Here is an 18,370-nt window from a genome sequence, read left to right on the forward strand (position 1 = left end):
GAAGAAGGGTTAGGGGTCCACACCCACTTCAGGTTGTTGGAGAAAGGGGCTGGCCGCTTTGGGTCTGCTGGGTGGAGTGGAGAGACGGAGGCTCCATGTGGAGACTGTGACTGCAAGTGGACACTCTGTAGGGCCCCTGGTGGCACTCCACGTGTTCATTTTATTTTAGAGAACACAGGCTCTTCGACCTTTCACGGGTTGCTTAGGAGACCTAGCAATGAGATCCCCCGCTCTCCGAAAAGTAGAGGGAAGCATTGTTTAGAAATCAGGAGCCCTGGGCTCTACACTTAGCGGGGCCACTAAATTGAGCACTAGCCTTGGGACTATCTCTTTATTCTTTGAGTTCATGGGCTTCATTTATAAAGTGCAGGAATCGAACACAGTGGCTTTTTAAGGGCGCCTGTTTGGTTCGGGGTTTCATCTTTGAGACGCTCTCAGGGCTTCTGGGCGCACTACCGTTTAATGTAGATACAAACTGGAACCTAACTCGGCCAATCCAAACACCCCCTCAAGCAAAACAAAAAAACAATTTAATCTGTATGTGAAGAACAAGAGTGGCCGCTGCCAAGGAAAATGAAGGTGGAGGCAAGAAACAGCGAATCGAAGGGACGGCGGTGGGGGCGCGGGAGGCGCGCTGCGCGGGGCCGGGCGCTGGGGCCGGGGCTGGGGCTCGGCGGCCGCTCTCCACGGTCCTGAAGCGGGAGCGGCCGCGTGGGGCTGGCGGGTTTCCCGCCCCGCAGTCACCAGGCCCGGCATGTTTTCTCTCGGCGGTGGAAGTCTTGTGGGAAGCGATTGTCGGGAGAGAAGAGGCAGGAAACCTAGCAACCCATTCTCATTCATGAGGCCCTTGTGGGAAGCTGCCGAGCGCCGCGGCTGATTTGTCTTGGAGTCGTTTGTATGCGCTGGGGTTAGTTGAACTTGGTTCGCGTTTCCGACTAAGTTCACACTGTTTCACTTCCCCTCATTACCTTTTCCTGGAGAATGGGGTCGTTCTAGTATTTTCATTCTCTCTCAGATACTCCCTCCCCCGCTTTTTGGCAAAGCCCATTTATTTTAGAGGCTTGAGCGGAGAGCCGGGCGGCTTCTGGACCAGCGCCACCTCACTCGAGGTGGGAAACGGGCGTTTTGGAAAACTCTTAGCTGGCCTTGGCGCCCAGTAGCAGAGCCGCGAGCATTGGTCTCCCCCGGGAGGAGGATGCCCTGGGGCTGGGGCTGGAGAGGGAGTGGGCGCTCAGCCAGCGCCGAGCAAGCTCTGCGGGCAGGAACCTCGGTGGACACCGGCTCCCCGGCCGGAGAGACTACGCTAAGAAGTCGAGAGAACCTTCCAGACTCTGGCCACCTAAAGCCTGTCTGAGTCCACCCACCACCTTCCTGACCCCATGCAGGGACTTGAAAGTGACTTCCCAGCACACTTGTAGACAAATGCCCAACCCTGAGGGGTAGGAAGGAGCATCGAAGGCCTTTCCTGGTCCCAGAAGTTGGCCTCGCCAGCCCGTTTTCAAATGGTTTTGTAAGAACGTGCGAACCGGTAACCTGACCCTCTCCCTCCTCTCCTCGCCCCAGCCCCTCGCACGCCCCTTCCTGGCGCACGCTTCATTAGGCATTTCGCTTCGGTCCCGTGCTTCAAGACAGAGACTCTTGTGAGGGAAGTGCTGGAAATGTTCAGGCAGAAGAAAAGGCCCAAATCAAAGTTCGGACAAACAAAGTTCGGAGTCCTGGCTCCTCTGGAGACAATCCCAGCTTGCCCTTCCCCATGCGGGTCTCCTGATCAGCCGCCTGCTTGCGGGTTCTGGCTCCCGGCCTCCTACTCTGCACTCGCAGCCAGCCTGGCGTGGGACGAGCCCTTCTCTAAACTGCCTGTGATGGGTGGGTGGGTGCGAAGCAAGAAACGTGTGGGATGCTGGAATCCATCGACTTCCTTCGGCTCAGGCAAGGGCAGAGTTATCAATGCAGCCAGAAAATTCAATCTGAGGAAAGTTATTTGAGGAAAGACCTTCAGCGGCCTGCGGACCCACTCCAGAGAGACCTGCCTTCCATTTAGGCCTGATTGTAGATGATGGTCTGAGGTCTGAAGGTTTCACGACATTAACCACAAAATGGAATTACCATGGAACCAGGATTACTGAAAACACTGAGCCTTCCTTAGGGATCCAAAAGACTCAGGGAATATTTTATTCTAAGTAGTCATGTTGGCCATTAAACAGCAGACTAGAAAATGAACCACAGCTCCAGTCAATAGAAACAATGTCCCATCCTTTTCAAAGGCAAAGTGAAGATTTTCCTTCATGTCCACACAGTACCATTTATAAAGGGAGCATGCATAGCAGAATAAAGTACTCTTTAACCAAAATTTCTGAAGACCTTTAGAATTACAATTCAGTGTTATAATGAGATTTGAGGTTAGATTTAATTTCATGAAGTGATCTACTTTCTCCTGAACTTTAATTTTAAAACATTCCACTTTGCTGTGGTTTAGCCATATTATACATTTTTACTTTCTGTTATGGACACAGAAGTTCTGAAGACAGGTAGTTTTTCCACTTGTATCAAAGAATTTAGCTGACAGTTCTTAAAAACAATAAAGGCAAATCCTTTGCCTGTGCTATCAGTTCTGCAGAATGGATGGTGACAGTATAAGTAAGCTAAACAGGTCGTGTCCATTACAGTCAGAAGTTAATATTAATTTGAGGCCAATCAAACTATTAATAACATGTTTCTATTATTAAGGTTCATCTCAGTGTTCCTAGTGAAATTACAACCATTAAAAAGAATATTTCTGCAGCTCATAATTAGTTCTGACTTCATCCATTCTTTTAGCAACTTCTAAAATGTATTTATTTCCAGGGGTTATGTGGCAATGTCATACAAAGATGTTGTATGCTGGAGGCAATGATAATGAGGAAGAAGGGTCGAGGAATGGACCATAATGAGAACTACTTAGATGATGTGCATGTCTGGTAAGGGACATACATAACACCTTTGCCTCCTCTGCTCCTGCAAAGGTAACTGAGCCTTCTGTCTACCCCCCACCCCCGCCATGGGTACTGCTAACCAAGAGAGGGGCCAACGGTAGGAAATGGAGCTTTATTTGAAAACTTATCATATCCAAAAGTGAACTCTTTTTTTTTTTGAGACAGAGTCTCAAGCTGTTGCCCTGGGTAGAATGCCATGACGGAACAGCTCACAGCAAGCTCGTCACAGGAAGCTCAAACTCTTGGGCTTAAGCTATTCTCTTGCCTCAGTCTCCCAAGTAGCTGGGACTACAGGCACAACACCTGGATTTTTGTTGCTATTTTTGTTGTTGCAGTTGTCATTGTTGTTTTAGCTGGCCTGGGCCGGGTTTGAACCCTCCAGCCTCAGTGTATGTCACCAGTGCCCTACCCACTGAACTAAAGCTGAACTCTAGATTTTCCCTTTAAGCCTTCTCTTCCTATAGTCTTTGCCATCTCACTAAATGGCAACTTAATAATTTTTGTTCAGGTCACAGATATTGGAATATCCTGACTCTCCTTTTTATATACCAAATCCAACCACTTCCTGTATTCACAGATTTACCCTGTGTCAAAGGTTGATTTTCACTCCCCAATTTTTAACCTACATACATGTTACATATATTGTAGCGATTACTAACCTCAGTGTATGATCTTGTTTGGCAGTAGGATTGTTGCACATGTACTTATTGAGACGAAGGCCACCCTACTTCAGTATGATGGCTGTTACCATAAAAAAAGAAAAGTTTGGACGTAGACATGCACACAGGGAGAAGGCCATGTAAATGTGAAGGCTGGAATCAGGGTGATACAAGCCAAGAATGCCAAAGATCGCCAGCAACCGATTCTGCCTCAGAAGGAATTTAGTCTGATGATGTGACATAGAAACCCTGCCTTATTTTCCAGCCTGCTTGTCCTGTCTTAGAGATTTCAGATTCAAGACTTGAATTTCCAACTTGTTGGCTTACTCTATAGATGTTGGATTTGCCAGCTTCCAGATTGGATGAGCCAATTCTTTAAAATAAATCTCTTTCCCTCTCTGTCTCTCTCTCACACACACACCCACACACACATCCTATTGGTTCTGGTTTCAAGGGAACCTTGGCACCTACACCCCACAACTGTTTTTTCTATTTCCCCTTTGCCGTGTTCAAAGCCAAAGTCTTCCTTAAAAACATTGGTGAGATTATGTCACTGTAGCTTTTTTTTTTGAGACTGAGTCTCACTCTGTCACCTAGGCTAGAGTGCAGTGTCGTGATCATAACTCACTGTAATTCCAACTCCTGGGCTCAAGTGATCCTTTAGGCTCAGCTCCCAAGTAGCTAGGACTACAGGTATGTGCCACCACACCTGGCTAATAAAAAAAAACAAAACAAAACTGTGAAGATGGAGTCTTGCTATGTTGCTCCGGATGGTCTCAAACTCCCAACCATAAGCAATCCTCCCAACTTGGCATCCCAAAGTGCTAGAATTACAGGCATGAGCCGCTGAGCCAAGTTCTGAACTTTCTGTGGACTTACTGACTTCTCTCCGAAGAGTGAAATACAAAATTCTTATACTACTCCTCCCAGGGACTACATGAATAGTCCCACCTTACCACTAAGATCTCTATTTCCTACAAAGCTATAAATCCCTGAAATATTGATTTTGTTCCATAGCACTTGTCACTGTTTGACACACTATACATTCACTTCGTTATTTGCAAGAATAAAGAAGTAATAATTTTTCTCTCTTTTGTTCATTGCTATCTCCATAGAGCCCAGAATAGTGCTTGGCCTTTAATGAAGTACTCAACTAATATTTGTTGGATAAATGAATTAGAAACAAACTCAAATATTATTCACCCATAAAAGTGATAGAATTTTGGTACGTGTTACGAGATGATGAACTTTGAAAACATTATGTTAAGGAAAAGATGCCAGACACAAAAAGCCAAATTTTGTATGATTCCATTATGTGAGGTACCAACAACAGGCAAATTCATAGAGACAAAAAGTAGAATACAACAGTGGTGACAGTTACAAAACACTGTGACTGTGCTTATTACACTGAATCGTATGTAGGTCACTATGAAAGTTTTGAGACAGACTATGTTATGATCTGTTATTTCACTTCCCAGTGTTCTTTCTGATTAACTCAGGCAAGTTTCAACTTTGTTGGCTTACTGGTCTTGCTAGGAGGGCTTCCTTTGTTTCCATCTATGCTGATGGTATGTTTCTTGATTTTTGTAAAGAGTGAATTTTATGTCATTTATATTTTACTAAAATGTAAAAAGAAAGCTCTAGAACCACTTTAAGGTGTGATCTGAGAGGAGCCCAAAGAAGTCCACCAGAGAGGAAGAGTAGCCAAGTTAGTCACTGTGGACACCATCACTGAGTTTTCACCTGTCTCCCAGACTCTCACTTTGATCTCTCTGCCATCACTCAAGTGTTTGTAATAGAGACTTGCCTAGTTTCGTTCTACTATAGCATGTGGTGAAACAGGTCACGACATGGAAAAGTAGAAAGAGGACAGCTGAGGCAGGGGCCAGACAAAGGGCCTTGTCAGCCATTCACTTATTCATACTTTCCAGAAAATTTCCTGTGTGTCCTCTGTGTACCAAGCACTGTTCTACATGATTCAGAGAAAGGAAATTACCTGTTTTCATGGTGTGGTGAATGAGAAGGTAGTAAGAGGCTCTATGAGCTGAATAAGACAAGCAAGTCATGCAAAGATTTTGGATTTTATTTTAAAAGCAATGGGAAGTTGTTTAAAGGTTTTAAACAAGAGAGAAAAGACCCGACGTATTCTTAAACACTACTTTGGCTGCTGTGCATTAGAGTGAATGGGGACAAAGGTGGGAGTAAGAGAGATGACTTGGACAGGTAGCTAATGGGAATGAAAATATAAAGAAATGGACAAAGAGTTTTAGAGACAGAATTAACAGAACTTCAGATAAATGGGATATACAGGTTGAGAAAAAGGTAATTAAAGATAATTCCTAGGTGGTTTTTTCCTTCATTTTTTGCTGAAATGAGGAAATAGGGTTGTTGGAGATGGGGGATGGAAATCAAGAATCCTGGTAAAGACAAATTTCTGAGGTGCCTGTGAGTCATTCAAATGGGGATGTCAGGCACTGCCGTAAAAGAGACTTGAGGTCAGGGTAGGGAGGTTGGGTACAAGTGTAGGACATCAAATTTGGACTCCTTAGCATAAAAGGAGCATTTAAAGCTATTAGAATTGGTTGGGTAAGATCTCTAGAGAGCAGGAGAACTTGAGGGGGAAGGGGAGAGAGAGAAAGACAGACCAACATTGGATCTACATAAGGAATTTGAAGCATATCCAGGTGGAAATGGAGATGCACTAATAAAATTCAATAAAGAATTTAAGACGATTATGTGTTATGTTTTAGAAAGATCTCTCAGTTCTCTGGTATTAGAAGTTAGCATGATCAGGGAAGAGGCCGTTGCAATAATTTTTTGAGAAATGATCAAGACTTGATCTAGAAAGTATTTAATGGGGTGAGATAAGTAAGCACATCAAGAGATAATTTTGAGTAGCATTGACAAAATTTGGGGGATTGACTGGAGGTATGCAATGAGGTTGAGAACAAGGTCGAGAATTATGTTTCCAGGTTTCTAAGTTCAATGAGCCAGGTAGACAATGGGACCATTTACTACGATTCAAAACTTAGGAAATGTGGGGTTTGGGAAAAGGTAAAGACTTATTGCTAATTTTGACCTTTTTTTTTTTTTTGAGACAGAGTCTCACTTTGTCACCCTGGGTAGACTGCTGTGGCATCATAGCTCACACCACTCTCAAACTCTTGGGCTTGAGCAGTCCTCTTGCCTCAGCTTCCTGGTAGCTGGGACTATAGGGGCCTGCCACTACACAGGGCTACTTTTTCTCTGTTTAGTAGTGATGGGGTCTCGCTCTTGCTCAGGCTGGTCTTGAACTCCTGAGCTCAAGCATACCTACTTTGGCCTCCATATTGTGAATTTTGAAGTGCCTACTAGATACTTCAATCTAGATGTTTAGTAGACGTTTGTATATTCATGTGTGGGTGGCAGCAGACAAAGCTGAGTGGAGTCCCCAACCCATACAGCTGTCTCAAAGCCATTGACACAGCCAAGATTAGCCAGGAAGAGTGAGTCAAATAAGGAGAGAAAAAGCCCCAGGTTGAAGAAGTAGGAAATCCCTAATACTGTATTTCAGAGTCAGTAAAGGAAAGGATATTTGCAAATGAGGCTGATAAAAAGCAGCCAAAGAAGTTGAAGGAAAAAAAATAAGAGGGAAGCCATCTAGGACAGTCCCAACACTGTGTGATATGTCACTTAGTCTTTATAATAAGCAATGCCAGCAGGTAGTAGTTTCTTCTGAATTTTCCAGAGGACTGTAAAGAATTCAGAGACTCACAAAGGTGAAATAACTTGACCAAGGTGTCATATCCAGAAAATAGCAGAGCTGGTTTGAAGGAATTTAAGCAAATCCTGATTTGTCTGTCTGGTTTTTAACTCTTGAATCTTTAGTAAAATGAATTAGGGGAGTGTGTGTGTGGTGTGTGTGTGTGTGTACGCCGTGCATGCATCTGTGTCCAAATATACATATTTGTATCCGTAGACTACTTCTGGGAGGATGCACAGAAGTTGATAAAAGTGAAGAGCAGTTGCCTTGAATTGGGAGAATGGTAGTTGGCAGTGGGTGGGATGGAGACTATTTTGTGTGCAGTTAATTCTTCATATTACTGTTATAAAGAGTCTGTAATACAGAGTCTGAATTTTTTTAATGGTTGAGCATTGGCAGCTTTTCATCCCCTGCACTGCCCCAGCCCCTGCTGCCTCAGATCAGGGTGAACTGATGCAAAAGCCCAGGTGCTCCCTCTTTTGGCAGAACCTGCAGAAAGTGCAAAACATGCCAAGTCCTGGCCCTTAGAAACGGGAACCCTCAGCTCAGCCCCACCATGAATTCCAAGCTGTGCTCCTTCTTTGCTCTCAGCCATTTTTGGATTTGCCACACCTTTCTCAGAAAGTTTTGTTATGTGACCAACAAACTTTTCTACACTCCCTTGGTGTGTACGTAGCCTAACCAGTCTTGACATCCAAATCAGATTTTGGATGTTGGCAAGTCTGTTCTGTCAACATGTTGCAAACATGCATGACATTGGGCTCACAACTGAAAGCCTGTGCTATTGTTATTTTGAATACTCAGTCTAAAATATAAATGTCAATTACCCCCAAAATTTAAATGGCAGGAATACACAGGGTTCATGCATCAAAGTTCTAAGGTTTCAAGATCTACATGGGCTGGGCATGGTGGCTCATGCTTGTAATCTCAGCACCCTGGGAGGCCCAGGCGGTCGAATTGCTTGAGCTAATGAGTTGGAGACCACCCTGAGCCAGAGCAAGACCCCATCTCTAAAAATAGCTGGGTGTTGTAGCAGGTGCCTGTGGTTCCAGCTACTTGGGAGGCGGAGGCAAGAGAATTGCTTTAGCTCAAGAGTTTGAGGTTGCTGTGAGCTATGACATGACAGCACCCTACCAGGGGCAACAAAGTGAGACTCCGTTTCCAAAAAAAAAGAAATAGATCTACATAGGTTTTCTCTCCATTTTTCTTATATCTTGGCTCATTAAAAAGAAAAATCAAAATGGAATAAAATAAAGCCTATACTCTTTCATTTATAGCATTCTATATCTTCAGAGATCAGGAAGGAAACTTACATACAATATCAGAGCATGGAAAAGAGAAACTAAACACGCATTTCTGAAGCTTTAGTGATATTTTTCTGAGATCTCTAGATTTACAAAAATTGCATTTATCTAAACTATTTTTTTGAGTTTTTTTTTTATTTTTTCAAATTAATATGAGGGTACAATTTTTAGGTTACATTGTTCTTACTTCCAGGGTAAAGTTCCATTTGTAGACAAGCCCCTCCCCCGGGGGGGTGTTATACACTCTCACACTGTGCAGGTTAGGTGAGATCCCACCTCATGCCCTCCCTCCTTCTGCCAAATGTCCTCCCCTTTACCACTTCCCTCTAACCCCAAACTGGACTATATTAGTGCTTTATTGTTCTTATGAGCATACAATTATTTACGTATTGATTTCATATCAGTATGGAGTACATTGGATATTTATCTTTCCATTCTTGTAATATTTTACTAAGAAGAATGTATTTCAACTCCATCCAGGTAAATGTAAAAGATGTAAAGTCTCTATATTTTTTAATGACTGAATAATATTCCATGGTGTACATATACCATAGTTTTTTTGTTGTTGTTGTTTATTTTTGAGACAGAGTCTCACCATGTCACCTTTGGTAGGGTACGTGGCACCACAGCTCACAGCAACCTCAAACTCTTGGGCTTAAGCGAATCTCTTGCCTCAGCCTCCCAAGAAGCTGGAACCACAGGCCTCTGCCACAATGCCTGGCCATTTTTTTTGTTGTAGTTGTCATTGTTGTTTAGCCGCCCCAGCTGGGTTTGAACCCTCCAGCTCTGGTGTATGTGGCTGCTGCCCTAGCCGCTGAGCTATAGGCACTGAGCCCATATACCACAGTTTTAAACTACTATATTTTCTTACCAGGGAGGTTTATAATTTTAGAAATTTAATATGTACACTTTGTATGTACATCTATCTATTTTTTCACCAAACAAGGTATTCTTAGGAAAAAGTAGTCAGAACCCTAACAAAAACCCAATTATATTTGTCATTCTTACCTTTCTCATAAAATAATTGACATTATTTACCCTAAGGTATAGACACTGATAAAATGTTTCCATATACATTATTTCAACACTGACCCCTCCCGCCCAGCTATTCATCGAGTAAACCGTAGCCCAGGGAAGTTAGAAGATTTCTGTTAGAACTAGTAAGGAAGAGAAATAGCTCACCAATTTCAACTTCCTGAAACCACACCCGGGAGACACAGTCATTCTTCACTGATGGTGACAACCATAACCTATGATGGTGACATTATTGGTTCATATTTCCTCAATGCCTGTGATAGTTTCTTGGTGTAATAAGAATTAAGTACCTTTGACCACATTCATTGTCCTGGACCAAAATTCCAACTTTTCATTCTTCTTACAGTAATTCTTGGTAAATAATGTAAATTCCATAACAAATTATTAATTTCATATTTCTAAACCTACCACTGGAGATTGAATTACTGACTTCAGTTTTATAGGTACTGGATAGGGTTAGTGTCATGACTGCTAATTCTCCACCTTCCTTAGTAAATTGATTAGTTCCCTAAGGTTCTAAAAAAGTAATATAGCTTCCATAGTGATCTGATTTATCTAAAACCAGGGAATGGTATTTTGGATACCAAAAAGGCATGAGAGATCACAGGAGCCCTTAACAGTTTAGATAGTAAAGAACATACACCAAAGTGAAGGCATTAGGGGATTCCGCCTCACATAATTTCAGACAACTTTGGTGAAGTAAATCCATAGAGTCCAGAATATTGTTAGTCTGAAACTCTGTGTAATTTTGTGAGTTTCTACTTAATTATATTTTTGCAAGAAAGCTGATATCTTAGTGCAGAAAAGCTTTATAAAATGATGGATGGCCATCATGGGATTGTAAATCACACACTGTTCACTTCACATACAATATTTCTTAGGAAGGAAGTCAACAAGGGTTCATGCTGTAATATTTCATCTTAAGGCTTTTCAAAGATTGATATCAATGACCCTGAGAAATGAAAAACCCTCTCATCAAAATTCTGAGAGCTGCAAAATGCAGGCATGAAAAATGCTGCCTGGGAAATGCAGGGATGGGGCTGCTCAGCGTTAACTTCTGTTTTTTGAGCGGTATGTATAGAAGATGCATCTTTCTTCTATCACTTGCATCCTAACAATTTCCTAGGCTCTGATACTCTCCTGAGGTGCCTGGAGAAATAAAGGGAGGAGGTTGGAAAAGCCATAGGTGGTGGAGAGATGCGGGGTCAGGAGTGCCTACCACAGTTTCCCTGCGACTTTGGATAGATCTCCGAAATTGCCTGGGTCTCAGTTTCTTCTTTTGTACAAGAGACTTAGTGAAGATGGTCTCCAGGGCTCCTAACCAAGTGTACTTCTGGGTTCAATATGGCACCATTGTCTGATACATAATCAGTCTCCAGTGCCCTCACTTGGGAAACAGCAACCCCAAAGCTTGGCTCTACCTTAAACTGGAAGCGGAGCAGAAACCCCAGAGAGAGCTTCAGAGCCAACCTGCCTCCCAAAGCATACTCTCGTCAGTATTCTCACAGTGACGTCCCCAGCTGTCTTAATTACAGCGGCCTCTAAGCACTTCCTGCCTTTGCTCATCCACAATGCCTCTGACCACTCTAACCTCTTCCCCTTCCCACATCAGTGATCTTCCTAAAAGGCAGATGTTGTCATATTATTTTCCTCCTTCCAACCTCTCAGGGCTCCTCATTTCTCTATAGGATGAAGTTCAAGTGACTTTATATGGCAAGTAGACTTCTCCGTGATTTGCAGACCTGTATTCTGTCTACCCATCTCTCTCTCATTACTATGCCCTTGTGCTCAAAGCACTAATCATATTAATGTTCCTTCAGTTCCTAAAATTTCCTTGTTCATTCTTGGGACTTTGCATCAGTGCTTCCCTCTGCCTGAACCACTCCCCTTTCCAACTGGATCCTCTCTTCTCTCCCCGGGCAATCTCCCATTTATCCTGCCCATCCCAGCTTAGATGCAGCTTCCTTCAGGAAGCTCTCCTGGGTTGGGTCACCTGCTTCTTCTGAGTTTTCGCAGCACTGACTGCCCTGTATTGTGAGAGTTTGTTTTCCTATTAGACTCTGAGCTCTGGGAGCCTCTGTACTTTGCCTTATTTGGAACTGTGTCTCAAAACCCTGAGCAGTACTGGGACATACCACCTAGTCCATGATAGCTGTTAAACGAATGAACTTTGAAATGACATAATCTGGAATTCATAATTGTCGAACCTGGGTAATATAAGGTTTTATTGAGGTATTTTTCTTTACATTTATATATGTTTGATTTTCTTGTAATAAAAATGATTTTTTATAGATGCAGTTCTACATTTCTAGACACTGTAGCAGCCGCAATGGCATGAGCAATCTGGGAGGGGTGAGGTTGGTTAAACGGGTGCTCAGAGAAGGCCCCATGCAAAAGGGAATGCTCCATTTTTCCCCACGGTCCTGGGGCTGGATCTCCCAATTTTATATGGGTAGAGCCCCTGAAAATCAGCAAACAAGATGGCAAGAACAAGGGAAGACATTGTCCCGTCCAAAGTGGGCAATTTGTGACAGGGCTTAGCAAGGGTGCTTGAGCTTTGTAGCTTTTCCAGGAGTTGCTAATAAATGGGGCTTTGTGCAAACCTCCTTACCCAGGCCATACAGGGCTGTGTCCTCCACAGCCTTCTCCCTTTCCTGGCCCGGCTGCAGGGAGAACTTGTTAGTGGTCATTGATTTCTTTGAGTTGGACACGACTGAATTGGACTACTTTACTTGGCATTTTAAAAGGAACGGTTTTCTTGGGGAAACTGGACATTGGCACTGCTATGCAATTACACACTTTGGGGGCCACTCAGCATGAATAACTGTTCTTTCTTTCTCTTGGGGCATATGTGGTTTGAAGATGTCAAGAAGTAACCTATTGTCTCTGAGTACGGTTCCATCCACACGGTGGGAAATGAAGTAGGGAAAGCATTCATATCTTTCTCTTTTTTCGGAAAGCATTCATTTCTATCTACTAATCAATTGGCCAGTCAATATTAACTGGGCTCTGACTATACGCCCAGTAAGTGCAAGGCCCACCTTTATATGGAGGTAACTGGTTAACAACTAGTATGGGACAAACTGGCTGCAAACCAAGCACACAGGGCTCCAGGGGTTCCCAGGATGGCAGCATAGGACTAACGGAAACTGGAGCCCACAGATGCATACTTGGAAAAAAAATCAAAGTATCTGATTTTTTAAAAAGCCCACATCTTTGTTTTTACCAGCATTTTTACCTACATTATCTCATTTGATGTTTTTCAAAGCAACCAATTGAAATCAGGGGTGAGAGGTCTTGATTTTACAGATTCTTGGTTAAAAACCAAGACTCAGAGAATGAAATCCAACTTACACCTGAATTCAAAAACCAGCTCTTGCCATTTCAAAGGCATTGCTCGTCATAGTGCTGCTTGGTGGCAGTCTATACCTGAGCCCCACAAAAGGGTGCGTATTACTAAGCCTTTTCATTGATCTTCAAGTTGTCAAACCTATGTTAGTTACAACTGAGCCTCAGATTTACGGACAGGAAACACTGCAGTGCTTGGATTCCCAGCAGATGTCACCATTCACCATTTCCCCACGCTCTGCTTTTTAGAGTATTACCAGCCTGTCTCACTCTTAGGATTCCTGAGAATGTTTATTGCTTCTGGGCCTGAGGCAGAGAAGAGAGAGTGTGAGCTTTGACTCTTGACTCAAAAGAAAGCAAGTAAAAATGTAGTGAGATCTCTGGCTCCCCATTTCCTAAAACTTAAAGGCATTAATTGTGTTCCTCCTCGATATGATTTCTCATATCTAAAGTCAACCCATTTCAGATAGGTGAACCAAGTAGAATTATAACCTGGACTTTGGCTAAGATTGCTTAGAAAAAGAAAAGGTGTGGGGAGGGCCGAGGGGAGAGGACATGGTGATGCCACACCTCTGTAAACAGCTGGACTTAGACCAGGCTGAAATGTGGCATCCGAGGAGGGGCTGGAAACAGTCTCTGGGGTTCATTCTTGTGGACTTAATAGGAGCATTCCTTGTAGATCCTCAACAGGAGCAACATATTATAATTCATTTATATCCAAGTACATATGAATTCAAATTTTATTTCTTTTCCTAAAGAGAAGAACCAGGTGAGAATGAAAGAATGAGGCCTCTCTGGTCTGCCTGGGGATGTTGGGGAAGGGCCTAAAGTGAGGGGTTGTGTGTGTATGGGGGTGAACTTCTCCTAACTCCCAGTTTGGCTGGAGCTAAGGGACTGTCCTTTACCTTCTGTCTCACACCTTCCTCACCTTCACTCTGTCATCCTGAATGTTATAAAAAATGCCCATGGGAAAAAGGCTGGCCTCCCAAAGCCAACAAATGATGGGAGATACCTGGCTTCCTTCTCCAAAATTACAGCTGTGGAAAAGGGGAAGCTTGCAGACCTTAATTATACTAATAAGTTGTTAAAAATAGTCTTTTGCAGCTATTTTTAAGAAAAGATAAAAACAGAAAAAGAAGAAAGCCATAGTACCTGGCTTTTATTGGCTGACCATAAGCTTATTTTAATTTGTTCTGCAACAAAGCTCTCTATAAAATTAATCATATGTTCTCCTTGGATGAGGCTGCTGCTGATAAAGCTTTCTCTTCAAATAAAAACTTCAAAAGTATATCCTCCAGAAGATGTGATCCACTGGGCTGATGGTCACAGATGAAAAAAACTTCAATCCAGTTTGTGGAAGTAGAGACGGCAGATTTATCACACAATTTAGAAATGTGGTGTGAAATTGGTAATATCAAATGCTTTGATAATTTCTTTGAAATAGTATTTTATGGCTCGGCACCTGTGGCTCAAGTGGCTAAGCCACCAGGCACATACACCTAAGGTGGCGGGTTCAAATCCAGCCCCGGCCCACCAAACAACAATGACAGCTGCAACCAAAAAATAGCCAGGCGTTGTGGTGGGCGCCTGTGGTCCCAGCTACTTGGGAGGTGGAGGCAGGAGACTCACTTGAGCCCAGGAGTTGGAGGTTGCTGTGAGCTGTGATGCCACAGCACTCTACCCAGGGGGGTAGTTTGAGGCTCTGTCTCAAAAAAAAAAAAATAGTATTTTATTCATTTTATTTGGTCATGTTTTGCCCAAATATTCTTTCATGATTTCACAGAATCTGCACATTTTATTGGTAACTTATAAGCAGAAATATTCATGTACTGATGTGGCTGGAAATCCACACTGAATCAGCTGACCTGGTTAAGACAGCAGAGAGCGTCTCCCAGGGGCAGGGGGCTGGGGGGCTGAGCACAGAAGATAAACAGAGAAGCTAAGTGCATTTATCTCTGAGGTATGATTATAAAGCTTATGAATGACAGATATTAAAATGCTGAAGTCAAACACCCAGACTGGGGCTGTCCACTTCAAGTGCCACGGTTCATTTGGGAGTCCCATAAGCTGGTTCAAAGTTGTAGTCTCTCAAAACAAGAGTGGACAATGCCTCAAGATTGTTTTCCAACCTACAGAATGGCCAGAACTGATGGATCTGGAGGTAGAGATCACAGTCCCTCCTGGGATGTGAAATGAGAACGTGGAGATGATGGTTGGTTGGCCCTGTCCTGTCTTTCCAGCATCTTACACAAACTCCGCGGCTGAGGTTTCTGAGCTGCTGGCCTTCTGCTTCCTTGTTTTTACCTTTTGTCTTCTAGTTATAACAGAGTTACAAAAATACATTGAGACTATATTTATAATATTTTATAAATATAAAATTTATATAAAATATATATTTTAAAAAATATAAATATATAAAATTTTATTCAAAATTTTATTTTGAATAAAAATCCTTGAATTATCACTTGAAAATAAATTGCTATACCTTTTAGTGCTTAGTATTCAAAGTCATAAAAGCAAAACACGTTCTTATTAAAAACCTTCCATAGGGGCAGCGCCTGCGGTTCAAAAGAGGAGGGCGCCAGCCGCATATACGGAAGTGGTGGGTTCAAACCTGGCTCCGGCCAAAAACTGCAAAAACAAACAAACAAACAAAAAAACTCTTCCATATAGTTGACCTCAAATCAAATTATTTATGTGACCCATGATTTGGGTTTTATTCTTGAATATTTGAAGATATTCCAATTATCACTGTTTTTTAAACTATTATCCTTTAAACATACTTGCTTCATCTTAAAACTCCCTTTTTCCTGTTATTTTATTTTATCTTTTTCTTTTTTTGAGATATGACATCACTCTATATCCCAGGCTAGAGTGAAGTGGTGTCATCATAGCTCACTGCAACTTCAACCTTCTGGGCTTAAGGATCCTACTCTCTCAGACTCCTAAATAGATGAGACTACAAGTGTGTACCCTCAAAATTTTTGTGTAGAGATGGGGTCTCACTACATTGCCTAAGCTGGTTTCAGATACCTGGGCTCAAGAAATCCTCCTGCCTCAGCCTCCAAAAGTGCTAGGGTCACAGGCATGAGCTACTGTGCTAATTCTTTTCAGTCATTTTAAATGCAGTAGCTATAAAATCATTCTGTAGAAATTCCTAAAATAAACTCTTTTTTTTTTTTGTGGTTTTTGGCCGGGGTTGAGTTTGAACCCCCCACTTCCGACATATGGGGTCAGTGCCTTATTCCTTTGAGCCACAGGCACAACCCCAAGGCTTTTATTTTTAATACTCATTATGCCATGAATTCATAGGGAAAAGGTTCCAGTAGCTCAGGAAGGTACCTTGCCATTGAATGTGACAAAGCTTTATATGACTATTATGTCATGAATTCGTGAGGAATAAGGTTCTAGCACCTTATATTACAGTTACATGGGGTCTCTTGGTTACCATGTGTGGTATGCTGTACACCTATTATGCCATGAATTCATGGGGAATAAATAGGTTCCAGCACCTAATATCACAGTGCCATTGGTTTTCTTGGTTCTCCTGTGTGCAATGCTGTATGCCTATAATGCCATGAATCCATAGGGAATAGGTTCCAGGGGGCTCAGGCTCCTTTCCATTGGTTCTCACAAAGCTTCCCTGGGTGGAGCAGGCAGGCGCTTCAGCTGAACCCAGGTCCCTTTCTCTTTGGCGTCCTTCTCTTTCTGGTCATTTTCCTTCACACGTTTCAGGAAGCTATCTCGGCTCTTAGAGTGCTTAATATGCTCAGTACGAACATTAATCCTCTTGGTAAGAACCTTGCCCTTAACTTGTTTGTTCACAACAATGCCAACAGCATGCTGGGTGACACTGTAGACTCTTCCAGTTTTGCCATGTTAACATCTGTGTGGCATGCCTTTTTGAACAGTACCCATTCCCCTGATGTCCACAGCATCACCTTTCTTGTGGATTCCCAAGGAGCAACTCTGTGGCCAAACTAATATATGTGGCCAAAGGAGCAACTCCGTGTTTTCTAAAAGGCCTAGAGGACATGTGTCGGGGGCCTCTCCTCTTTCCCTTTGTGTTTGTTATTTTGGTGAATTACTGGAAGATGGTGTCTCCAGCTGAAATTGTGTTTGTTATTTTGGTGAATTACTGGAAGATGGTGTCTCCAGCCGAAAGGCCTGAAATAAACTCTTAAATGACATACGCTTGATCTGAATTGCTTTTTCTCACTGAATGGAAATACATTGTTCCTGCCAACAAAAAGTTGACTCCCTGAAGTTCCCAGTATAGTTCATCTATGTTTTCACCTTGTAGGAAGGCAACACTCAAATGTACATTTCCCAAAGTGGTCACAGTGATTTTATACCTTTGTGAAGGCTGTCCTGATGTCAGCAGGGACACCAACATGATTTTATGAGACTTTTTGAACAGTGGAAATGATACTTAGATATATTTCTTCCTTTTAATTTGAAATCTGAGAGTTATGGCTTGGTGTCCATAGCTCAGTGAGTAGGGCGCTGGCCACATACACTGAGGCTGGCCCTACTAAACAACAAAAACAATTGCAACCAAAAAATTGCTGGGTGTTGTGGCAGGTGCCTGTAGTCCCAGCAACTTGGGAGGCTGAGGCAAGAGAATCACTTAAGCCTAAGAGTTTGAGGTTGCTGTGTGCTGTGACACCACAGCACTATACCTAGGGCGACAGCTTGAGACTCTGTCTCTAAAATAAAATAAAATAAAATATAAATAAAATAAAATCTGAGAGTTATAAAATTTATAAAAAACAAACCACTTAACCCATGTACTAACCCCGACCAGGGTTTTTAAAGTACGCTTCTTTGAACTCTACCTAACAAAATCAAATATTTTGAACTGGTTGCTTGTATACTCACATTAACTTGAAATAAATTTACTTAAAAAAATGAATATGCTTCTCAGATTTCCACATAGGATCTTTTGCCATTTTAAAAGACTCTTCTGAAAGATCAAGGTGAATTGCGCTGTGTACTGGACTTTGCTGGGTAGCATGCACAGTGGCTCCCGTCGTGCAGTGGAAATAAGATGTGGAAAGCTGGGTTGTTTATTTGTTAATTAATTTTAAAGGGTAAATTCCAAACTCTACTTTTTAGGATTCTTAAAAACAATCTTCTTATGTTAATTTTTAAAATAAAAAAAACTAAGCAACTAGGCTCAAGAACCTTATATCAGTCACCCAGTTTCAATATTTAACAATATGTTGCCAGTCCTGCTTCATCTCTATACCCCTTCTTCCCTGCTCCCAAGATTATTTACACACACACACACACACACACACACACACA

The 18,370-nt window shown here is 42.5% G+C and overlaps 1 protein-coding gene across 1 annotated transcript in view; it reads right to left on the minus strand.

The window, feature by feature from the left end:
* The window catches only part of RGS20 (regulator of G protein signaling 20), a 96,106-nt gene that overhangs the window by 62,730 nt on the left and 15,006 nt on the right, over window positions 1-18,370 (minus strand). Inside the window, 1 exon segment of the mRNA XM_003793698.2 lies at window positions 1,128-1,135. Within this exon segment, the coding sequence (XP_003793746.1) occupies window positions 1,128-1,135 (8 nt within the window).

Source organism: Otolemur garnettii, unplaced genomic scaffold (assembly GCF_000181295.1).
Source record: "Otolemur garnettii isolate 467f Iridium unplaced genomic scaffold, OtoGar3 scaffold00071, whole genome shotgun sequence".
Classification (NCBI taxonomy): Eukaryota; Metazoa; Chordata; class Mammalia; order Primates; family Galagidae; genus Otolemur; species Otolemur garnettii.